Source organism: Abrus precatorius, unplaced genomic scaffold (assembly GCF_003935025.1).
Source record: "Abrus precatorius isolate BTA unplaced genomic scaffold, Abrus_2018 Scaffold8, whole genome shotgun sequence".
In the NCBI taxonomy this organism is placed as follows: Eukaryota; Viridiplantae; Streptophyta; class Magnoliopsida; order Fabales; family Fabaceae; genus Abrus; species Abrus precatorius.
The window spans coordinates 35210189-35234991 of record NW_020874428.1 but is presented as its reverse complement, the minus strand read 5'-3'; the positions used below and the strand labels follow the sequence as shown (position 1 = coordinate 35234991).

Sequence of the window (24803 nt, the reverse complement as noted above, 5' to 3'; positions counted from 1 at the left end):
TGAATGATTACTAAGCGATCGAGAAACGGTGTATATTTCAAGTTAAAATCACATGAAAACTTGTTAGACAATCATTTACATTGTTTTTCTTTTTTATTTAACAGCCATAACGAAAGTCACAAAGCTCCACTAGAGGGAGATGTCACTTGAAGCGAACTAAACCATGCTCTCAAAAGCAACATATCGAGATCTATACAACAAAGCAAGATCAGGCAGCAACCAAAACCAACCAAAAGGTGTAGGTAGAAAAGGCGTGAGGAAATGAACGAGGTAACAACTGCTCATGTATGGTTTAGTTCACAGCACATATAACAAAAATACATAATGCATACCATATTCACCAAAAGTCAACGAAAAAACAAGTATTAATCTCACAGCTAAGTCCACTTAAAGTTTGAATGAGCAAAGCCAATCCAACAAAACAATATAGAAAACACCGGAAAAAAAAAAAAAAACTATTAAACAAGAAGGTACATCCTCTCGCGATGCAAGGGGGCGTTCGAAACTTGAAAGGTGACAAATTGACAGGAAAATAATGTATAGAGTGGTTCCAAAAGAAGAGACTGGTGATCATGCAGCAAGTAGAATTTAAACTAACGCCATGCAGAAAGTATTGCATTTCAGGGGAGTGGAGTTCAAACAGAGGTATTCACTATTACAAACAAACGGTAACATAGATGTCTTTCTTTTTCTCAAAAAAATTAACAGAGACAAATAATATCAAATCAAATGCTACCGGAATGATTGCGCAGCCTGATCCCAAGCACACACGAAAACTTGGACATAATAACCATCAACTTTGATATTCGACAATAAAATAAACTTGATGAATATCCATAATGCTTAATTTCATTCTCTACTAGTCATAAACACAGATCACTGAATCAGCAATACAAGGGACAAATGTCAATCTCAGCCCCCAATACACAGCTAATATAATCCAAAGAAGGGTAAGACAATTAAACAGGGCAAAGTAACATAATAATGATAGTAATAATAATTACCTATTAGCAGTACAGTACAGCACATACCCAAAAACAAAACCTGCCTCACTCAACATGAATCGAACAATGAGTGATAATGTGTCCAAAAATGAGATCAGCGGTTGAATCAGTTCTGGTTTTCGTTCTTCCTTCCACTCCCATCCCCGTCTCTCTGTTCCAACAACCTTCCAGCCTCTTCATCAGCCTGTTGAGCCTTCTTCTGAGCCTCGGAAGCCTTAAGAGCCTGCAACTTGGAATGATTATAGTAGCCAACCCCCAAAAACGCCAACCCATAACCAATCAAATTAACAGGCGTGACAGTGTCCTTTATCACAGACCAAGAGAAAGCAATCAATAGCCAATCCTTGACCACCCCAGCAACATTCATAGTCAAAGCCGAAGTCTTTCCAACCAGCAAAAACACAGCAAGATTCAACGCAAAAGCACAAGCGGAATTAGTCCCAAAAATTGTAAAATCCAAATGGAAGCTGGAATTATCCCTCAACGAAGGGTACTCCATGATAATCCAAGGAATAGACAAAAACACCAAACAACACGGAGCAATGTAATAAAGCGAGGTAATAGGGTTCAATGAAATTCCCTTTGAATTAAGCAAAATCTGGATCAAAACCAACCGAGTAGCCTCAAACGCAACCGCCATAAGCTGAAGGGTAACACCCCAAGCATCAAATTTAGCCTCACCATAAGCAGCAATTGCAACCCCTAGCGAAATTGAAACCATGTTAGCCATGGTTTCGTTCTTGAACGTCTCCTTCTTGAACAAAACCCCAATCGAATAAACAGCGACAGGCATAAGAGCCTTGAGCATCTGAATGAAGGAAACAGAGAGGTATATATACGCGGAATTGGAGAACCATAGAGAAAGGGAATAGAGAGCACCGATTGGAACAACGGATTTGAGGTATAGATCACGTGACATGGAAACGGGTTCCACCATCTTCAAGACACGAACGAGAATGTAAGCGAGGGAGGAACAGAAAGCCATGTGAATCATGGTGAGCGAGATCGGGTACGGCCAGTTGTACATCTTCCGATCTAGAATGTACTTGTTGTACACGATCACCGTGAAGCTCAGGAAGATCCATACCGCCACGTAGGTGTAGGAGAGAACGATTTTCTTCACCACGCCATCGGAGACCGCCATTTTCTGTTGGAACCCCGAACCCAACCCTAACCCTAGGTAGGTAGCGGTGCTGTGGTTTGATCCGGAAGGGGTATCGGCTTTTCAAGAGCGTCGGAGAGGGAGATCTGGCGGAATTTCAGGTGATCAGCATTCAATGCAATTCGATTTGGATCTCCTCCAAATCTTAAACCAAGCGATGACAGGAAACTGAAATCCAATACCCAACACCGAAAACTGAATAATAACAATAATAATAATATTAACCACTATTTTATATTTGAGGGTTCCACTTTGAGTAGAGAGTAATGGATGGTTTTTTTATTATGCCATGTAATAATAATGTAAGGTGTCACTTTCTAATAGACTTGGGCTGTTTAACTTTGATGGGCTTTCCTTGTTTGATATCCAACACCAACTACGTTAGATAGGTGTCATTGATTTAGGTGACGTTTGGTTCTGTAATTTCCATTTTCAAGGGTTTACTTGCAAATGGAATGTAGAAACGGGCCTTGATTTCAACTTTGATTGGTATTCCGCGGAGTTGTGTGTGTAATTGAGATGCCAATTAATTGATTTAAGCATTCCAAGTGGAACCAACAATTTTCGGAGGAATGTAAGGAAACAGTGACCTAAAGCCGGTTAATTCGTCTTAATTGTAACGCCAATTGGGTGGTAAAGCAGCATTGGGGCAAGCAAGAGAAGTAGACAAAATAATCATCAAGTGCCCTATCACGTGGCCAAGTCAAGTTTCAAATTTTGGATTCGAAGCATTTTCGCGTGTTTGACGAGTTGTTTCACATGGAATAGCTGACTTTGAGCGCGCTTCTTGTGACTTCTACGACGACACATCAAGTTTTAGGTTCACCGCAATCACCACCCTTTGCTAAATTTGCACTCTTTACACTCAAAATTAAAGTTCAACCACCTTTTTTCAATTAATTTAAATATATTTTAATTTTACACTCGCCTCAAATTAAGCTCTTTTAAAAAAAACCCATTATAAAATTAAAAAAATATATAAGTTTTAAGCTATCAGTTAACATTTGTTGAAGAAAAAATAGAAAATAATAATTTAACGTATCTTTTATTAAAGGAGAGCATGTTGTGGCCTTTAAAAGAACAAGGAAGAAAAAGATAACAACAAATTGAAGAAACTCTCTCACACGCCTTCCCTTTCCTTTAAATGAGGTGTTAATTTTTAATATGATGATGGCTAGATATTGACAAGCTATTCATTTAATCCTTACGTTTGCATGTCCCCTTTTTTGTTACTATATTTGTTTTCGATCATTATAGTGTTGTCATTATTAAAGTAAAGTAAAGGGTTTTAAATTTCTAAATGTGTTTTTTTCTGTTCATAATTTTGTCTTTACTTAATAGAGTCATTAATAGTGAGAAAAATAATTAATACAGTGTTAAGTTTTTAAAGTAGCAAAAATTTAAAATCTTGAAACGTGTAGAATAGTATTTGCAACTGATATCGTGATTCAGATATTTGTGGAAGTGTTAAATACTTTGGGTGTTTGTTGCAATAAATGTTGCTTAATGTCCTGATTTAGGTTATTTAAGTCATTTTAATATGTTACGCTCATTCTTATATAATAAATTATTCCACACAGTTGTTTTTGGCCAGATAATATAACCTGAATCTTCTAAGAAAAAACAATAAAATATCAATTATGATAATTTATAAAATAATCTTATATCTTAAAATATCAATCATGTAACCTTAACTTATTTTTTTTATGAGAAAAAATGAAACTGAAAAAGCAAACACCTACGTTGCAATATATTAACCAATTATTTTCGTATATTTCACATACGGTAAATTAACCAACTATCAAATCATCGGATCCGGATTGTCTCCAGTTTAGGCGGGAACTGGACTTCCAATTCTTTTTTCGCTTAAGTGAAAAAATTTGCTTAAACAAAAATAACTTATTTTTGCTTAAAATCATGATAAAATGGGTTAAGCCAATTTTCATAAAACAAATGGCTTAAGCGAAAAAAATGGTTTAAGCGAAAATAATAGGCTTAAGCGAAAAATGGACAGAGAGTTTTAATTTTCACTCAATTTTCTTTTCTCCTTCCCCCTAAACATAATATTTCCTCATCAACCTCCATATTCAACCTCCTTTAACCTCTATATTCAACTTTCTTTTTTCTCTTATACTTAACTCTTCTCTTTCCCTCCTAACCCTCTTTTCCTTCAACCTCATACCTAACTTCTCTCCTCCTCTTCTCATTCTTACATCACTAAATACCTATCTCTCCCTTTTTTCTCTATACTCAACTCTTCAATTTCCTCTTCTTCCACCGTCAATACTATATCACCCGCTCTCCTTGTCTACATCTATTCTTAATTCTTTCTTTTCTCTACACTCAGCCTTCATATCTTCAAACACACAAAATTCACTTAAGATAAAATAATTCGCTTAAGCGAATATACAATTTGCTTAAGCCTGAAAAATTAGCTTAAGCTAATTTTGTATAAAAAAAAATTTGGCAGTGGAAGAAGAAGAAAGTGAAAAGTTGAGTATAGATAAAAGAGGGAAAGATAGATATTGGGTGAGGTGAGAATGAGAAGAGGAGGAGAGGAGTCAAGTATGAGGTTGAAGGAAAAAAGAGTTAGGAAGAAAAGAGAAGAGTTAAGTATAAGAGAAAAAAGAAAGTTGAATATGAAAGTTGAGGAGGAAATGTTATGTTTAAGGGGAAAGAGAAGAGAAAATTGAGTAAAAATTAAAACTCTCTGTCCATTTTTCGCTTAAGTCTATTTTTTTTCGCTTAAGCCATTTGTTTTATAAAAATTGGCTTTAAGCTATTTTGTCATAATTTTGAGCGAAAATAACTCATTTTCCCTTAAGCGATTTTTTTTGCTTAAGCAAAAAAAGAACTGGAGGTCCAGTTCTGCCTAAACTGGGGACAATCCGGATCCCAAATCATCTTAACCAGTAATACATTTATATACAATCGCAAATTAAATTTATTAATTTTCTGTGGAACACTTTTTTTTATCTAAGAAATTAAAAGTGCGTGAATTTGTGGTTGTAGAAAACCAACCAAGTGAATCAATTTGGATTAGTGGTCGAAACCTGAACTTGAAATATGAACACAATTGTGACTTTTGAGCTAGGTCCATAAAAGGAACAACCAAACTGCTACATATTTGTGCCAAATAATGAAGAGATTAGTTATTACTTATTAGCGTACCTGCACCTTGTATCCATATGTAGGATTTTTGTTTGTTTGTTTGCTTCTTGAGAAGTGCTGAAAAATAAAAAAAAAGTTACGCATTGATTATAAATAAGAGAATTAAAAGATATATAAATGAAACGTTACAACTCTAAATTGCTCCAAACATTATAAAAATAACAATAACTTTAAGTCTAAAGCCATGAAAAGAAAACAAATATATTTTGATCTTATGCTGAACTAAGTTAAGTTTGTTAATTTAACATGGTACCAAAGCCCGCATAACTTAAGAATAAAATTTAATATTATTTTAATTTTATGCACAATTATTATTATTATTATCATTATAAAAATTGTAAATAAGTCTCTAAATAAAAAAAATTTTAAAAATAATTTCTGAAGTTAACTTCTATAATAAAATTATTATTTTATATTTACTGTTTTTTTAATTTTTATTCGTAATATATTTTTTATTATGGTCCTGATATTTAACATAATATTTATTTCAATCTTTATACAAAATTTTTAATCATATGGATCAAATTAAAAAAAAATCATAAAGGACTAAAATAAAATAAAATAATTTTATATGTAGATATAAAAAAATATTATCAAACTTTAACAATGCTATACTGATTTATAATATATTTTAAAAGATTATTTAATAATAATTTTATGTATAATGAGAATGTGATACTTGAGATTTAAATAAAAAATATTTTGTTTTTAATGAACAAAACTTAAATAAAATTTTTTAAGTAGTAATATTTAATTAAAATTAAATTTTTACCTCAATAACTAACATACTAAATGTCAACATTAAATATTGATACTAGTTGCAAAGACAAATATCTATATTTTTAATTAAAAATACACTAAAAATATTTAAAGTATTGAATATAATTTTTTTCCTTTCAACTTTGTAAATAATCTCTCAAGATGTACCAAATGTATAACATCAAAATATTTTTTTTACCAAACTCTCATGTACCAATATTTTATGACAATTTTCATAACTACATAAAGTTGTAATTATATTATGTAAAGTTAGTAAACCACCATTTATACTTATTAAGTTCATCATTATCTCTTTATGTATTATATTGTTAAGAAGATTCAAAAGAAGACCTAAAATCCATTTAGAAAAAAAATAATATAAAAAACCATATTTTTTAAAATGGCAACCTTGACCTCAATATGAGGCCTATATAAAAAAAGAGAGACACATGAGCTCAGAGGATAAATAAAGACATGCGTCATGACTAAAATTTAAATATGTGTCTAAAATATTTTCACATATTCTAAAATATTTTACTCGATTTTAAAATTATATATCCCAATTTTAAAAAAAGACATTTTGTACATTTTCAACAACGAACTAAATTGGGCTCAAAGGAAACCCATTGTTGGTGGATGTATCAGCTTGTAATTGTTTGGGTCAGGACAGCAGCAAGCAGGCTTTGCATTTGTAGACCTCTGCCGCCAAATGTTTCAGGCCCCAACTGCGAAAGATAATACATAATTACTTAAATAAAAATTTAAATTTAGTTTAACTCGTAGTTTTTTAATCCAATGTTTTCTTATTTCGACTAAATTAAAATATTGTTATGCATTCCAATTTTTTAACTTAAAATGTTTCAAACTACAGTGATAAGTTTAAAATGACAATCAAACAAAAATTTTCGCATGTATAAGCATACCTATTTGTATAAGTATGTGTTTTTGTGAGTTAGATTAAATTTTCATAGTAACACGTTTTCAAGTTTAAACTCAACATATATATTACGTGATATCTTTCACATCCAGTAATTTGACGACGAGCTTGTCTTTATTTTATTTATGCAAATTACATCATTCTCTAATAAACATTTTTCTATACAATGACTTGCATAAATAATAATATATTTCAAAGTGGGTAACGATTCATAACCTCTGTTAATTTGAATGATAAAAATAGTTTAATTAGCAATAACACAAATGCTACATGGTATAAAGAAAACATGCAAATGATTAATTTGGATTGAATTTGTAGGGCTGCAGGCTTAATATAGATTATAAGATACTTCTTAATAAAACAATTAATTAGAGGCCTGTTTATTTTAAAGCATGCGTGTTTCTCTCTCTCTCTCTCTCTATATATATATATATATATATATAGCATGTGCTTTTAACAGCCTCCTCTTGAACTGGCCCTGAATGGTTGAGGTGAAATTATGACCAAGTTAAAATAAGATTGCTTTCATTAAATCACGAATAATGAACTTTTTTATGCGTATTTCTTTGATACTGATAAATATTTTAAGTAAAATTAATGATAGTTCAACATTTTTGTGTGTATGCATATCATTATATATAACTGTGTATTTGTACTGTTCTTGTAAGATACCATTTATCACATTTAATTTCAACGGTAACGTCTTGTCTTTAAAGTCAAAACTTAACATATATATATTACATGACATGCAGAACATTCAGATATAGCAATTAAATTAATGACGAGTTTAAGTTGAAAAGCTTGATACTAATAACATAATTTCCCAATAAATACTCGTCTATGCAATGATTTACACAGGTAATATCTTTCAAAGTGGGCAACTATGCTATAATAAAGAAAGGTGAAGCTTATTAATTGTATAGTTTTGGAATGAAATCAATAAGTAAGTAATTATATCCAAATTAAAATATTTATTAAAATACATTTAACATGAGCCAAGATAAATTCACATTAGCTATCATTTATTAATATATATTTTAAGTTGCATGTCATACTTTAAAATAAATTAGCATAACGAAGTGCTATTTAATTTATAAATTATGTAAAAAATTGTAAAATTAATTTACTCTTTAAAAGTCTTTAATTTAATAGTTAGAATAATAAATTTTATCTTGAAAAGATTAGATCTATCATTCAATTTTACTATTTTGTACGAATAGACTATTCGTACACGTTTTATGAATATGTTTTTTGCAGTTATTTTTAAAAAATAACAACAAAAGAATAGTTTTTCCCTTACTTTCCCATTAAACGCTGACTTGTTTCACATCATCTAGTTTTTCGCATTTTCCAACCCCACCATTTTCATAGTCTCTATTTTCCTTTGCAATTTCCAGACTTGTTCCATGTTTCGTTGTAGTCATGTTTAGGATATTATAAATAAAAATCATGATCTGACATAAAACATATAGTACCAAAAGAATTATTAAAGTTAAAAAGGAAAATCAAACCCAAAAACAATAAGTGATAAGTACGAGATAATGACTTCACTTTCAATTAAGATTGCTCGAGAGTTTATAACTAAAATAAGTCTAACAAGTCACTAAAATGACACTGTGACTTCATATTGTTACTGTCAAGCTTCATTGTATCCACGAAGAACCTAATAAACAAAGATTCCATGAATTGGTTATTTATTGATCTTTGAAATGGAAGTCACATCTAAAGGACTAGCTACTAGCGAATGATAAGAGGCAGGGTGCCATATAGGTGAATGCATTGAAATCACAAAAAGAAGGTGAAAAAACGAATTTAGATCATCTGCAAAGGGAAAAGATGCAGCGTGAAGCACCCAGTCTTGATTGCAGAGGAGAAAGGTAAGACCCGTTTTTTAATCAAGCGTGACATCTCACTTGTCTTGCCAACTTAAATGTCCTACATTTTATACCATGCATACGTAAATACATAATAAAATAATTTTTATAAATGCAAAGGGTTTTTTAATAAAAATTCCTTTTTACCATAATTTTAAATATATATTTACAATTCTTAATTAATATTTTTCAGGTATCCGCTAACAAAGCCTGTTAACATTATTATAAAATTGACCAATGTTAGCAGTAGGTAAAGTTAAATAAAGAAATAATATATTAAAAATATTAATATATTTAATAAGTGAGAAATTTATGAAAAAAAAACAGTGTAAGATTATTGAGCATATTGAGCTGTGCCTTTTACCTACCGGTTGAGCGAGGCGCACAAGAATCGCGTTTGTGCATTGTGCTTTTGCACCCGCTTCCTACTACCGACACCCATTTAGTTTAGAGGTCATGTCTATGCGTTGCTTTTGCTCCTTCCAAATCCACACCCCCACACATTCTCCTCTACCTTTAACCCCTTCACTAATCACAACACGTTTATTATTATTTTACTTTTCAGCTTCATTTTTTTTATCATTAAAAGCGCATGAGAAATTCTATTACAGTTTTCATAATATTATATTCTTCTAATCAAATAAAAAATTACCAAGTTAATACCATATTTAATGCAAGTTTAATTTAAATAAAGTTCAACTGCATACAGCATTGCAATCATTTATATTTGTATTACATTATTACTCGCGCTTTTCAGTTTCCCCCCACAAACAGCTCAGCTTTCTATTTATAATCTGCAACGTCAACGTTTTATCTTCCACTCTGCCATTATGTTTTGCACTTTGCCAAATTTTTCTCGATCACAAATTAATCACTGTTTAAAATTTTACGAACGAGAAATCAATTATACTATATGTTATGTTTTTTTTAATTTTTACCTCAGTTAAAACCGTCTAATGTTATGTGATTCAGGGACTGTAATAAGTTCTTTTTAAAGGCTGTAGATGGTTAAATAAGTTATTTATAATTTTAAATTAGAACTACAAATTAATGCAACTCATTCATAAAGTAAAATTATATAAAAAGAAGCCATTTTAATATTATTAATCATAATTTGTGCGTGCCTCGATAGTGTATGTTAAGAAAATATAATCATCAATGGAATCGAATAATAAGGAATCTAAAGCAAAACACACTGAGGTTAAAAAAAATTATCTTTGGTCCACTAAGCAGAAAATTGAAAGAACCGTGTAAGAATGGGAGAAAAAAAAATGAAAAAAGAGAAAGCGACGCAGAATTAACGGCTCTTCAAGTCAAATACGGATCTCTTATAATGACAAGCGCAAAAACAAAATATCCTCTTAACAGTAACTAATGTTGTTTCATAAAAATAAATAAAATATAACTAATGTTGTTAACATAGTACTAATTAGCACTAACATTATACCTTTTCTCTTTCTCTGTCCTTGAGACAGAAACTGGGAAACCCCCAGCAAGGGACTAGGAACGAAGGTTGGCATTTGAGTCGAGACTTTTCAGACCCTTGAACCTCAAAACCTTGTTCATGGAAACCAACAAACAGCAGAAGAAGAAGTGGTTTATGCCACTGGTGTTTTCTCTACTATTGTCCACCTTGCTCATACTCTTTTCCATTTTCGTTTCCTCTGATTCCTCTTCTTTGCTCTACCTCTACCGTACACGTGTCAGAACCGATGAACCTCATTTCGTGGAGTCAAAGCTGAGGGTATCTTCCACTTCATCTACCAACTCTGTTCCCAGGATAGCGTACTTGATCTCGGGGTCAATGGGTGATGGAGAGAGTCTGAAGAGAACCCTGAAGGCCCTTTATCATCCAAGGAACCAATATGCTGTGCACTTGGACCTTGAGGCTTCTCAGCAGGAAAGATTGGACCTGGCAAACTTTGTGAGGAACGAGCCTCTCTTTGCTAAGATGGGTAATGTTAGGATGATTGTTAAGGCCAATTTGGTCACTTACAGAGGACCCACTATGGTCACCAATACCCTTCATGCTGCTGCCATTTTGCTCAAGGAAGGTGGCTACTGGGATTGGTTTATTAATCTCAGCGCTTCTGATTATCCCTTGGTCACCCAAGACGGTACTCTCTTCCCCCCTTCTAGTTTGTTTGTGTCTTGATGAGTAAAATGACGTAGTGGTTTTGTTGGTTTGTGTATTTTGTGGGAATTTTGTTGATTTGTTATCTTTGAAACGAGGCCGGGCAATTATTTTTTGTGTTGGCTGTTTCCTGATTTTCAATTTTGTTTTAAATGCTGTTTTGTTTTGGAATGCATTTCTGAGGCGTGGGAATTGAGAAATGGATCTGCCTGTTCTGGTTTGTTATGTTTTGCTGCTAATTTTGCTCCCAGATGAATATAAAGGGCTTTCTAAATTTTAGATTAGTCTGATCTGGTCCCAATCTGTGTTCAAATTGTTCTGTCTTGTTGGTTTGCTCATCAATGAGTTTTTGTTTTTGTCAGCTGGCAGGTTTGTTCCTCTCTCTCTCTCTCTCTTGTTGTAGCCGGGGTGATGGGGGATGAGGAATACAGGGTTTCAGATAAGAGTAAAATTGCTTATAACTTCCCTAGTTTCTGCATTGATGTTTAAATTTCAAAGAGTGGCCACTATACCACGTTAAATGTTAATTTCGTTTTTGATTTAATATGATAATTGGTTGGAACTTACAGAGAATGAGAGCTGTGAACCATGTTATCCTATTTTAGCTATCATCCACTGACTTTAATTTATTGCATCTCTTTTGCTCAACAGATCTGCTACATACACTCTCATCTATTCCTAGACAACTTAACTTCATTGAGCACACCAGTGATATTGGCTGGAAGGAGTATGCTGCTAATCCTTTCATTCCTTCTTTTAATTGCATGATTTACTTAATTTCCTTCTGAAAGTAAGATGCAATTTTGTGAAGTATCAAGTGTACCCATTCTTTACAAGTAAATCTTAACCCTTTTCATTTTTTCAATAGAGATCAGAGGGCAAAACCTGTTATAATTGATCCAGCTCTTTATAGTGTCAATAAATCTGATTTATTTTGGGTGACTGAGAAAAGAAGTGTTCCTACAGCATATAAGCTGTTTACAGGTGAGAAGCTTGGTATCCAATGCCTCTCATTTAATTCAATCTCTATGTTGTTATTTTTCTTATGCCACCGTTGTTAATTTATCTCTTTCAAATATGTAGAATGTTTTAGTAGTATGAAACATGTAACTTCTGAGTAAATTGAAGACATTACAAAAACCAAAAAGAGATGTGGAAAAATAAATCTGAATTGAAGTCAAACAGTCATGATGGAGAGAGATGGTGGTGGTGGGTGTGGTGGGGGGGGGGGGGGGAACAATTATAATGTTGTTTTGTAAACGCAATTTATAAAATGAATTCAGAAGCCAGTGGCTTTGAGTATGATTACTCAGGATTACAGCACCTTTTAACTTTTCTCCATTCGATTCTTTCTTTTTCTTTGTTATATTGGCTACAGTTTTCCACATCTGTTTTGAACTCAATGTCCCATGTCTCTCAGGTACTCATTGGTAATCCTAATGCAGCCTTTGGCAAACATTTTATCATGAGCTATGTATCCCTTATGCCTAAATTCATTTCATTCATATGATAGGTTTAGTTGCATGTGCTTATTCTGGTGTCCTTTTTCTTTATTTTAAGTTGGCAAATGAGAAAAAATTCCCTAAAGAGATTGGTGGAACAAAAAGAAAGTATTTATTGAATACTGATTTTTTTAAATAATTAAAAGATTTTATTAATAATGTGGTAATAAATGCACCTTAATCAGTATCATTACGGCACCTGTCAACATGATTCTTCTATTAGATCACCTATTTTACTTGAAATCTCTGAGAAACAGAGCCTTATTTTCAATAGCTGTCCATAACTGAAGACTTAGGATTCAGAAAAACTTAATTTGAATCCAGCTTTATGCTATCAGAGTTTTATTTTGCATCTTGATTTTGCTCAGGTTCGGCCTGGATGATGCTCTCACGCCAATTTGTTGAATATTGTTTATGGGGATGGGATAACCTGCCTAGAATAGTCTTGATGTATTATGCCAACTTTCTATCCTCCCCTGAAGGGTATTTTCACACAGTCATCTGCAATGCTGAGGAGTTCCGTAACACTACTGTGAATCATGACCTCCACTTCATATCCTGGGACAACCCTCCAAAACAGCATCCACACTTCCTTACAATCAATAACTACCAGAGAATGGTGGACAGCAACGCCCCTTTTGCTCGAAAATTTGGCAGGAACGAACCACTCTTGGATAAGATTGATACTGAACTCTTGGGGCGAAATGCCCACGGTTATGTTCCCGGCAAGTGGTTCGTTCACGCTAATCCAAACATCACCAAACAATATTCTGCTATAAGAAATATCACTGAGCTCAAGCCTGGCCTTGGGGCGGAAAGGCTTAAACGCCTTATCAATGGTTTATTATCATCAGAAGAATTTAAGACAAAGCAGTGTTCTTGACATGCAGGTTTAAACACCTGCTATGATCATTGCTGTTTTACCATCACCAAACAGATACAAGCAAACAATTGTGATGTCCAGTTGACACACCAGGTTGCTTTGAGACCAAACAGGAAAAATGAGAGGACATAACAGTATACACAAGGAACCGTTTCTTCAAATACACTTCACCTTCTAGTTCTATTTTACACAAATTTTAACGTGACCACACTTTTGTAGTCATATTGTATCCATTTGTTCACTTGATTTATTGAATTTTATTGGATGACAATGACAAGTCATCAATGCTTTTGTACTCTCTAGAATGTCTTTATAGCCAATAAGAGATTCAATTATATAATACGTGACACGGGCTTCATGCCTATAAGGCTAGAAGTTCGAGAAGCCCGTGAAAAAAAGTACTCACTCTTGTAGTCTTTATACTAGGACTTGCTCAAGTAGCTGCTACTTATTGTTTCTATTATTCTCTCTCCTTTTTTTTAATTGATTTATATATTTGATTTTTATTTTCATGGACGTAGGCTCTTGCAAATAAGTGAGACAACAAAATCGTGCTCGAGCATGCAAAATAATTTACTATTGGGTCCATTTTATGTCCTCAAAATTCACCATCTTGATTAAAGAATATAGTTAACTTGTACATTTTTCTGTGACTCATCTACATTATCCGTCATTTATGCTGCGACTAATTTCTTTACCTTTACTGCCTGTAAAATCCTTGTTTTATGTCTTTTTATACATGTGTGCATGTATTTTATCATGTTTTCAATCAATTCTCATAATAGCACACTTTAGTCTTTAAAATGGTCTCTTTACTTTAGAAAAGTTAATTTTTATTTTATTGATATTTTACAATTCAAACAGTTAATAGCCAATTACCAAAAACAAGTTGCATACATAAAAAGAAATACGTTCACCCCCATTTTGGACAGCCACAAGGCCCACAATGTGTAGTCTCAAAGGGCTTAGTCCCTTAAGACAACCATTCAACGCATCAGCATTTTGTACCTGTGTCTACAAATACTAACAAAAGTAAAAAGGAACATGCTTGTTTGTTTTAGCGTTAAAAAAATAAATAAATTTTACATTTTTTTAATAGAAATATGTAGTTCAAATTAGTTTATACTGTATCTTAATTATATTTAACAACTCGAAATAAACTTTGTCAAAATAAGTTTTATTCAACTTTAAATGAAACAAACACATGCATATCTACAAACGTGCAAGGTTTAATTCAACTTTTAAAAATAATTTATTATTGTTGTTACAAAATTTAACAAAAAATGTTATTTCTTTAAATTCAAGTGTTTTCAAATGTGCATTAAATTTGAATAATGATTTATGATCGAATTCCCTGGCAAAGTAATGGAACCACAATGCTTGCATTAGCACTGGAATTTTCTTAATATCAGTTAACTGTACAAAAAAGTCTTTATTCTTTATTAAATAAAACTTATATCAGTTCATCAATTTTTTTATAAAATTTTTAGTGTGTATGATTTTGTTTTATTTTTATTTTTAAACTTTAATTGCTAAATTTCTTTTAAATATTGTACACCATTATTATTTAAAAAAATTTCTATGCAAGATCTTGTAAAATGTTAATTTATGCGTGCTTTCATTTATACAATGTAGACTTTGCAAGAAAGAAATAAAACCATATTGTCAAAATTCAAAACAATACAGAAAATGTCCATTATATGATTACTTATAATACTTTGGGTCCAAAATGAATTATTTGATTATATATGTGAAGGCATTATTATGAATATGAAAAAAAATTAAAATCCAACTCTATAGATTGAGATAGTAGTGAGAGACTTTAGTGGTTTTTATGAAGGCATTATTCATTATTGTGTTCACATTTCATTAAAGCTGCTTTGATGTGTGTGTGTATATATATTTTAAGTGTAATGTTTTTTTTTAATAATTTTGAGATAATATTTATTATTTTTATTAAGTAATCTTGAGATATATTTATATATAAAAATATTGTTAATTTTAATGTTAATGATCATAATTCTTTTAAAACTTAAATCTTATGTAAATGATTTTTAAGTCCAGAGACTTTTCTTATCTTAAACTTAAAGATCATACTCATGTTAAAAAATAATAATATTAAAAAAAATATTAACATCAAATTTTAAAATTAATTTTAAATAAAAACAAATAATAAGTTCTTAAAAAATTATTATACATGAAATATATATATATATATTGAAAATATATTGTTTTAAATATTTAAAATTAACTTTAATAAAATCATTAAAAAAATAACAGAGCTCTTTTAAATTTTTTCAAAAGAAACCCACTTCACCTCTCATCTCGCAATTTTTCCCCGAGTAACACTCCTCCGTCCTCACTCTAACAACGGTGTTACCGTTCCCCGAAGCTTTCACAGATCCAAATCTGAATTCTCCCTCACTTTCTCGAGAAAATTTCCCCTTTCGTTAGAGAAGCTGAAGCTTTGATTGCCTACCCTGGCCTTTTCCATGGCAAATGCCTGGAAAAGAGATAAACCCACGAGACTACTCTCCCCAAAGTTTCTCTTTTTACTCTTCTCTTCCACTCTCATTCTCTTGTTCTTCTTCTTATTCCTCACCTCTCGCCCCTCAAACCCTAACCCTAGCTTCATCGCTCTCAACGCCCACCTCTCCTTCAATGCAATTTCCCCTTTCGATTGCATGAAATCCCCACAGGCCCACCCTGTGATTGCAAGCACCGTCGAAGGCGTTCGGTACCCCTTTCTCTTTTCGCTTTCGGATTTCGGAACCTTACCCGACAAGCCACACAAGAACATCGTTAGAATCCTCAAAGGGAAACCTTTTCGCAAACCCGACATCTCCGTCACCGTTCAGGAGGTTCTGGAGAAGGCCAAAAGCGAGGGAAGAGATGGATTTGTTGTGGATGTTGGTGCCAATGTGGGTATGGCTACCTTCGCTGCCTCCGCTATGGGGTTTCGGGTTTTGGCTTTCGAACCCGTTTTTGAGAATTTGCAGAAAATTTGTGAAGGGATTTACTTCAATCGAGTTGCGGATTTGGTTACTCTCTTTGAGGCTGCAGCATCAGATCGCCTCGGTAACATTACCTTCCACAAGGTCATTTTTTTCGTTCTTATAATTTACTTTTTTTAATTTAGTTTTGATCTGTGGTCTAGCTATGCTTGGATTGAAATTTGGTTTCCTACAGTTTATGGCAAGTTTGAAAACTGAACTATTGTAAGGAATTGTGGAAGAGGGCTTGGGCTAGTTGGATACTTAATCTAATTCTCTCAGAAGAATAAAGTTCTGAGAGAGAAAAGTGGAGGAGATTGTAGTTGATGGAAGAAAAATTCTGTTTTGATTTTTATCAAGTACAAGTCTGGATTGTGATAAATGGATTTGTGAAAAGGAGAAGTAGAGAGCCCACTTCGTTGAATTTCTTTCTAGTGTGATTTTCCATATAGACTTAGTTCTTCGAAGGGTGAAAAATGAATCAGCTGAAAATTCTGGTCGGACATTTCAAATTTATCGGATAATTTAATGAAAATCTTGCATTTTAATCCTATTTTGGAAGATTGACCTGAAATGCCGCTTTGGTTGGATAGGCTTGGGTGAATTTCTTAAGGCTAAATTCTCCTTGAGGGTGCAGCTAGAAATGCGGTTACCAAAAGTTCAATAGGAGCAATTTACGCTGTGGTATCTTAAAATTAATGCACAAGATGGATTTATTTGTTTGAAAAAGATGCAACAAGTTTCTGTTATTTTTAGTTTTGATTATAGCTATGGAGTCTGACTCTACGGTTCCACATGCAAGTTTCTGTTTTGTTTTTAAAAAATGAAGATTTGGGTTGGGAATTTAGAACACGAAGCCTTCAACTTACTGGTGAGAGTTAGTAGCATTGAGCTGATGGCTCATTTTTCAGGCCATGAAATAAAAGGGCAAGAAAATGAAATCATTTATACTACAATGCAACTTCTGCTTGTCTTTCATGCGCTGATCCATTCATTTTTAAAAATTTTTAATTTACCAGTTGGTCGGCCGGCTGGACAACAGTGCTGTTTCAGCCACAGGTGCAAAGATGGCATTCAAGTCCAATGAAGAGATAGCTTTTCAAGTAAGAACTGTTCCTCTTGATGAAGTGATTCCAAAATCAGAGCAAGTGCTTCTGCTTAAGATAGATGTTCAGGGCTGGGAATATCATGTTCTTAAAGGAGCATCAAAGTTACTATCAAGGAAAGGAAGCCAAGCCCCATATCTCATATATGAAGAAGACGATCGTTTGTTACAGGCCAGTAATACCACTGCAAAAGAGATTCGAGACTTCCTCCGAAGTGTGGGGTATAATGATTGCACCCAACATGGTACAGATGCACACTGCACCAAGAAGGATCGATCGTAATTTTGGTTTTCAGTTTTGCAGCCCCTTCATGGAAACCAAGCATTGCTAGTTTCTGTGTACACTTTTTTCCATTTGATTATCAACTAATTCTTGAATGGTGAACAACCTAATGAATTGATGGTCGATGCTGATGGAAACGAAGGTGGCAACTGCACGGCCAACACAAGCTGCTTTATTAACTTCGTGATCACGTGAAAGTATCCATCAAAGTTGGAAATGCATATCTTCCTTGACTCACATTACGTTCGATATGATCCTTGGGTAGAATTGTTTGGGTTTAGGTTTTGTATACGAGCCTTTAATTGTAAGGATTCGTTATATGTACTCAAATTTCCAATTATTTTGAGACCTATTCATAAAATATTTGTGTATCAGACAAACATAAAGCTTCTCATATTTGATGTCACAATCAAATGAAGATCACGGGTAACTTAAAATTTTACATCTTCCAAAATGAAGTTCAAATCACTGATTAATCTCAAAAGAAATTGGAAGCACTATACTTGTGTTATATGCTAATTGCTAACAATACTTCAAAATAATAGATTTGTTTGTTTAGCTTCAACTTGCTGGCTACTGGAGGAAAAACATAAGTCGTCTTCGTACTCTCACAAAGATATACAAATATCAATCCCAACTTCAAAAGCCTCTTTGCGGGGGATCCAGATTCTAAAATCAGGTGCATTTATACACATCATATCTGTTAAAAACAACGAATTCTGTAGCCACTGATGCTACAAATACAAAATATCTGTTACATAAATAACACATCATACATGCAAGGGATATATAACAGTACGGTTGGGGCATATCACCATTGAACTTCAGCTTTTCTACCAAATTTCGCATAGATCTACTTATGCTACAAGGCAAGCATGAAGATTAAGGGCAGTAGCAACAAGTCACGTAAGTTCTGACCTACGCAAGGACCTCAGAAGACAACAGAAATTTACCATCTAAAGAGATTGTGCTCCTCAACATCAAAATAAGTTATAGCAGGATGCCCAAATCGGAGACGTGCCAACTGCTAAACAATGCTACCTAGAAAGATTGATATGTCAAAACATCAACCTATATCCCGTTACTGATTTAGTTATTTCTTGAAACAATAAAAAGCTGAGGGGTTGATACCTGAGGATCTAACCGCACAGCTCAGTCCTTAGGATTATCTTGGCCCACTAGTTTTTGAAGGGCCAGCCCTTTCCACCATAGCATCATAAAGTTGTTTCCCATTCTGTTTGTCAACATGAATCAGCAAGAAACAACAAAGAAAAATGTTGTAAGATTAAATCCAGCAACTCAAGTAAGAATAAAATTTAATTTCTAAACTATTTCCTATATGAATATTGGCCACGCTTCCAAACTGCTTACAAAGATTATTGGGAAGAAATGAATTTGTCCCTCAGGTTTTGTTTGCGTTTCCTTGAAGTAAACCAAAATAGGGAAGTTTGGCCACCAGAATTCCCAATTGACAAATGTTGAGTACCTGCAGCATATCAGAGAGATTTTTGACCTATTGTTGTCAATTTCTAGTGAGAGTAGACATGAAATCGGGTACTTACTTCCAGCGGTTTTTTCCTCCCACGAAAACATTCTCACCTGATTCCTGGAGCTGGTCACCTATCCTTACCTCCTAAACCACAAATTTTGTATATAACTCCAATGTGAATAACTAAAAGATAGCAGAATAATAACATCCTGGAATGACGAATATAAGTCGCAGGAAATCATGCAAACATAAATACTATGCTGATGAAGGTATAGCTAGGATGTAACTGAAACTGGATGATGGTTTGACATCAATACACGCCAAATATAAAATAGCAATCACTGGCTGAGAACTCTAGAGATGTGTGCTTAGTCAAGTAGTTAAGTCTTTTTGCATCAAATTGGTGCTATTTAATTATAAACTCATGCAATGCTTGATGGAAAAAGAGAAAGAGAAATTGATACTAGCAGGGCTACTAGCTTTTTGAGGGAATAAGAAAAAAACCTGATGGATTCACTTATATAACGACATGAGATTTTTTTGCTATCTAAATTTCAAAATTGAATAAAAAAAAACACTTGAAAATGCAATATGAATTGAATTTTGTTAGATTTTATGGCACAAAAGTAAAAAATAAAGAAAGAAAAATGTGTAGGATTATGATGAGAATGAATAAGAAATGAACTCAACTTTATTCAATAGTAACGGTACATTTATAGTAATTCATATAAAACATAACTAGCTACTTAACAAAGGATTTTTAATAAACTAAATTATTCTGAAAAATGTAGAAACTACTAATTGATTAGGACACTGATATAACGAACTGAAGTAATTAAAATAACTAAAAGCAATTACAAAAGCATATTGTTAACAAATTTCTAAAAACTTTAAAGTAAGAATGTGTGTAAATTAAGGGCTTTTGCAGTTAATTTGAATAAACAGTTTTCAACTCACTTCCCAGCTACAATAAATAAAAATATTAAGGCTTTTAGGAAAGTTAATAATGGAGACCACGTGCGGGAAAAGTAAATAATAGTACATAAACAGCAAAGTTCTTTGAGAAGTAAGAAAGGAACATACCAGAGCTTCATCATCAAAGACAAATCTCACTCTAGTGGTCTGAGGAAATAAGAGACGAGAAAAAAATCAGCTTCTGAAAAATTGAATCGAGAATATAATACAGTTTGTAGCAAACAGATTGAAAAGTCATCAGATAAAATAATGTCATATCCTCTTCGGAAAAAATTACTTGAATCATTATGCTAGTTTGCACCTTTATTAATTACACTTTTACTAATAATCACCTGGAACAACAGAAGCAATCCAAGGAGACCAGCAGGTACTGCAGGTATCAGATTATCTGTGTAAACCAACCCACCAGCTATACCTGATAGTACAATTTTAAGCCATACAATAATTTAGGACGTGTGTGAATCTGCTCATGTAAGGTAAGGTAAAAAAGACTCGACTTAACACGCGCAGGTTTTCAAAAGTGTTAGCTAATTTCATTCCCCATGATTTTGGTTCCCTTAGTTTCAAAGAATTCAAAACTAAGGCAACACAGCCGTTCGTAAGCTTGTAATGAAAAGGGCTACCAATTTATGTAGTTTTAGATATATTATTCAGGACAATCCTCGTCCACATATTGTACCCGTGGTAAGTGTTGTCACTTATTTGAAAGCCTAAAACAATTTGGTAAGACACAGACTAATAAAAAGAAAATCAGTAACTACCGAGTAGCACAATTGGAATCCTGTAATCTGGCTCAGGAATCACCGTCTCTCTGCTCTTCACCTTCCTCCCAACCTGTCAACACAGAAATTCCATTGCACAATTAGAATTCATATTAACCACACAAAGAAGACTTCAAATATATGCCAACCACAATTTTAAGCAATGATAAATGAAATGACACAAAGCCACAGAAAGGTGAAGTAGCAACCACTGAGCGAACAACAAGACGGTTTCCATGGCTTCTAGCTATTTGTCTCAAAGAGAAACTTGGAGCAAACGCAACTTGTCCACAAAATGAATTCAAAGCACTCAAGTATCCAATCTTTTCCCTCCCTGAAACGAACATATATCAGTAAAAAGTAAAATCAAACTTTCCCATATTTATTTATGCGAAAATATCCGTACTTTATTGAAAAGGGGAATGAAAATTTGACTAAAACTGACACATAACACCCATGAATCAAAGAAACCAGATGAAATTACTTGCAATTAAGCTTACTTTGGGAGGGAAGAAAATGGTGTACGGACAACAAAGTGGTCGCCATTTGTTTGTGCACCGGAAAATTGAAATCCCTTTATTTTATGTGGGTGGAGCAAATAGAAGGATTTTACAGTAATGCCCACCATTTTGTGATGTCAAAGTTGTCGTATTCCGAGGTCATTGGAACATGTCTAAGGGTATTAATGTAACAAGGCGCGAACTTTACACACAAAATTCAAGGGCCTTATCTGTTCCAACTCGTATTCGTTGAGAACTGAGAACAGCTCACTCTTTCGGATTTGGTATTTCGGAGTCACTGTGATTGTGAATGGCGCACTCTGTGTGTTTTGCTCCAATTTGTTCGTTGATATCCTCAAAAAGACCTGGTATTCATAACTTTATGTTCTCTGTGTGTGTGTGTTTGTGCTTTCTTGTCTTTGTTGAATTTTGCATTACTTTTGTAATTGAATGAGAAATTGTGTCAATTTAAATAGGGTCTGTTACCGGTAATTCAGTTACCCAAAAGGCTTTTGGGATGAAAGAAGCATGCCATAACTCTAAAGTTCGAAAATTTCTGTCTTTGGAGGTGAAGGTGAGATTGGTTTTAGTTTCCCATTATTAAGGTGCTTTTGAGTTCAATTTTTTTAATGTAACAAATGCTGGCACGAGGACATCAATTTGGTGTATTGTCCGTCAAATGGTTTATGTATGGTATGTGATATGTGTGCTTTACAAGCTGAAAAGTTTTGTATAGCAACATTTGGAAGGAGATATTGAATCGCTCTCTGATTTTGATTTAATACAGGCTACAGAAGACAAAAATCCTCGTAGTCCAAGCACAAAATCTAAGAGCATTGTTTGTTCTGATTGTGACGGAAATGGTAAGTGAAAGTGTAGATTTTAATTTCTTTTTTATTATTATCTTCTTTAGTTTTCTTATTCTTTATTCAAAGTCGGTTTAAATTAATATGTGCCTTCATGTGATATCATACAACAATTGCCAAGTTTGTACAAAAATTAGAACAAAAATGTCATACACTTCATTAAAATTTAGATAATTTAGCGCTTTCTTGTCTTATTGAGAAAATTTATGCCTTTCCCTAACAACAAACTGTTATGCCAATAGTGAAGGGAATCTCTTTAGAGTCTATTAACCTTTAAATCTTATTAACTCGATTGCTTCCTATTTGAGTTAAAGATATTTCACCTAATACTGATATCACCTTAGAAAAGTAGTCACAAAATCAATCTGGTTCCAGTGGGAATATAGCCTTTCTTGTAGTTGTCATTCTTCATGAGATAAGCAAATGTTAGTCGGGAGACCTGTCCACACTTATATTTATCAATTATCTATTTCTGATGATGGTTCTCTACTGCGCAATTACATTCAGAATATCAATAATTCCTGATGATGGATAAGCCAGGATGTTTTCAATGCATATCTGAGGCTTACATTTTGCTTTATGAATACAACAGACACTGCCAATTTCTTGAAGAGCTAGTTGAAATTTTTAAGTTTTCCCTCCCCTTCCCTAATCACTGGGTTATTATCTTTTTTCTCAACTGCTAGGTGCAATATTATGTACTCAATGCAAAGGTACTGGAGTTAATTCTGTAGATCACTTCAATGGACAGTTTAAAGCTGGTGGATTATGTTGGCTATGCAGGTAACTGCATCATACCACGCTCCTGCCTCTCCCCCTGCTCTTTATTCTATCCTGTGACTGAGCATGCGTGACTGTGCTTTGTTATGTATTATGTGGTTTAAAGTATGCACTTATATGCATCAATTTCTGCCTTCTCCCCTAAAAGAAAAACAAAAAAACACTATGCATCAATTTGATTGCACTCAACAAATGAGACTCATGTTCTAGCAAAATGCTTAGAATAGGACTAAATGATTATCCAGTGAATTTGTTTAACTCTCATTTCCACCATTGCGATTCTTGTCTGAGTGGAATATGTAATTTCTTTTTCCTTGAAGCTAATTGACTGGCTGTTTAGAATAATAGCAATGCCAGGGAAACTATGGGGTCTTGGCTGCATTTCGATCTGGGAGTAGGATGAAAGAGTTAATATTCTTTTGTTCCTTCTGGGTTTATAATTTTTACATCTCGCACTTACGGCAATACTGTTATTTGCATGAAATGGTATAGTTTTTTTCTATAGAAGTTGGTGATGAGTATCTAGGGTCATTCTATGCTTAATATGTACTCAATTCTTCTTCTGTAATTGTTGGAATGCATTGTCTTGTGTGACTTAATATTTTGTTGCATTCCTTGAGTATAAAAAGTTAGGTGCTAAAAACTCATAATATGTAGTTCAAGTGTCAGTATATGAAAAGATAAACCCATCAGAGCTGACTCATTTGTATACTAACCATCACAGATCGCCTTCTGATTATAAGTGCTTATCTTCTATCTTATCCTATCCAACATGTATGTCCTTGCAGGGGTAAAAAGGATATTCTGTGTGGAACTTGTAATGGAGCTGGCTTTCTTGGTGGATTCATGAACTCATTTGATGATTAGAAGATAGGCTAGATCGAAGCCAAAGATTCCTCTTAGCTAAACAAAGAAAAGGAAGTAGGAATCTGCTTATTCCTTTGTTGGTCTTTTTTGTCTTGTGATTCTATAATGAATATTGCAGTTGCTGTATCAAGATTTTGTCTTAATGCATTTGTATTCCGTGGTTGAGTATAGACCCACCAGATAGCGTTTAGTTGGATTAAGAAATGATAGAAGTTCATTTAAAATAATCAGGGAAACGAAAATAATAGCAGCATAAGCAAATGAGCAAATCAAATAAAGCAAAAATGGAGGAGCTAAACCGTTTTTCTTTTTCAATAATGCCTATTTTGAGCATTAAGCTAATATCTATTGCTGATTTGTTCATGTGGATATTATTTGATTCTAAAGTTCTCTTAACGGGGCAATGTATTTATTGGTTGAATGATTGGCATATGAAAATTTCATGCGAAGTATTATAGGAAATAAATAAATAACACCTACGCGAACAGCATGGTTCGCATGAAGGAAAAAGCACCCATAAGAGCATATACACGATCAAGATGGAAGTTTTTAGACCAAATATTTTAAGGGATAGTTTTTTTTTTTTGTTACAAAATTAAGGGGTCATCACTAAGTACATTAGCATCCTTTATGTATGATTTTTTTTCTGTCATCTTTATGTTTGACTCTTGCACGAGACTCTATTGTTAATTATATTTACCTATATATATTCCCGAAACCTGAGAAATTATAATGGTGATTGTTCGTGTAAGAAGCAA

The 24803-nt window shown here is 33.3% G+C and overlaps 5 protein-coding genes across 8 annotated transcripts; 3 read left to right on the top strand and 2 right to left on the bottom strand.

Annotated features, from left to right (window-relative positions):
• Positions 1 to 798: 798 nt before the first annotated feature.
• Positions 799 to 2706, bottom strand: LOC113847092 (probable sugar phosphate/phosphate translocator At2g25520). Its single transcript, XM_027475960.1, has one exon. It carries the CDS (start codon positions 2146 to 2148, stop codon positions 1111 to 1113), a length of 1038 nt encoding a protein of 345 aa, XP_027331761.1. The 5' UTR covers positions 2149 to 2706; the 3' UTR covers positions 799 to 1110.
• A 7644-nt stretch (positions 2707 to 10350) lies between these two features.
• LOC113846580 (beta-glucuronosyltransferase GlcAT14B-like) lies at positions 10351 to 13870 on the top strand. The gene is made up of 4 exons (XM_027475021.1): positions 10351 to 11024; positions 11693 to 11768; positions 11910 to 12025; positions 12912 to 13870. Exons 1-4 carry the CDS (start codon positions 10472 to 10474, stop codon positions 13424 to 13426), a joined length of 1260 nt encoding a protein of 419 aa, XP_027330822.1. The 5' UTR covers positions 10351 to 10471; the 3' UTR covers positions 13427 to 13870.
• Positions 13871 to 15755: 1885 nt separating this feature from the next.
• LOC113846226 lies at positions 15756 to 18177 on the top strand. Its single transcript, XM_027474248.1, has 2 exons — positions 15756 to 16524; positions 17439 to 18177. The coding sequence occupies exons 1-2, from the start codon at positions 15919 to 15921 to the stop codon at positions 17805 to 17807; spliced, it is 975 nt and encodes a 324-aa protein (XP_027330049.1). The 5' UTR covers positions 15756 to 15918; the 3' UTR covers positions 17808 to 18177.
• Positions 18178 to 18185: 8 nt separating this feature from the next.
• On the bottom strand, positions 18186 to 21604 carry LOC113846227. Of its 4 annotated transcripts, none has more exons than XR_003501652.1 (10): positions 21533 to 21604; positions 21242 to 21366; positions 21033 to 21105; positions 20604 to 20686; positions 20380 to 20418; positions 19370 to 19440; positions 19179 to 19293; positions 18939 to 19041; positions 18761 to 18848; positions 18186 to 18507 (listed from the first exon to the last, which is right to left on the bottom strand). XR_003501652.1 is itself a non-coding variant. In XM_027474250.1 (9 exons), exons 1-8 carry the CDS (start codon positions 21576 to 21578, stop codon positions 18973 to 18975), a joined length of 621 nt encoding a protein of 206 aa, XP_027330051.1. In that variant the 5' UTR covers positions 21579 to 21604; the 3' UTR covers positions 18186 to 18848; positions 18939 to 18972. The 4 variants fall into 4 exon arrangements, 2 of the variants coding, with proteins under 2 accessions (XP_027330051.1, XP_027330050.1); XR_003501651.1 differs by having other exon boundaries at positions 18188 to 18669; XM_027474250.1 differs by having other exon boundaries at positions 18186 to 18848.
• A 139-nt stretch (positions 21605 to 21743) lies between these two features.
• Positions 21744 to 24634, top strand: LOC113846229. The gene is made up of 5 exons (XM_027474251.1): positions 21744 to 21900; positions 22009 to 22106; positions 22320 to 22395; positions 23085 to 23181; positions 23967 to 24634. Exons 1-5 carry the CDS (start codon positions 21843 to 21845, stop codon positions 24043 to 24045), a joined length of 408 nt encoding a protein of 135 aa, XP_027330052.1. The 5' UTR covers positions 21744 to 21842; the 3' UTR covers positions 24046 to 24634.
• The last annotated feature ends 169 nt before the right edge of the window (positions 24635 to 24803 follow it).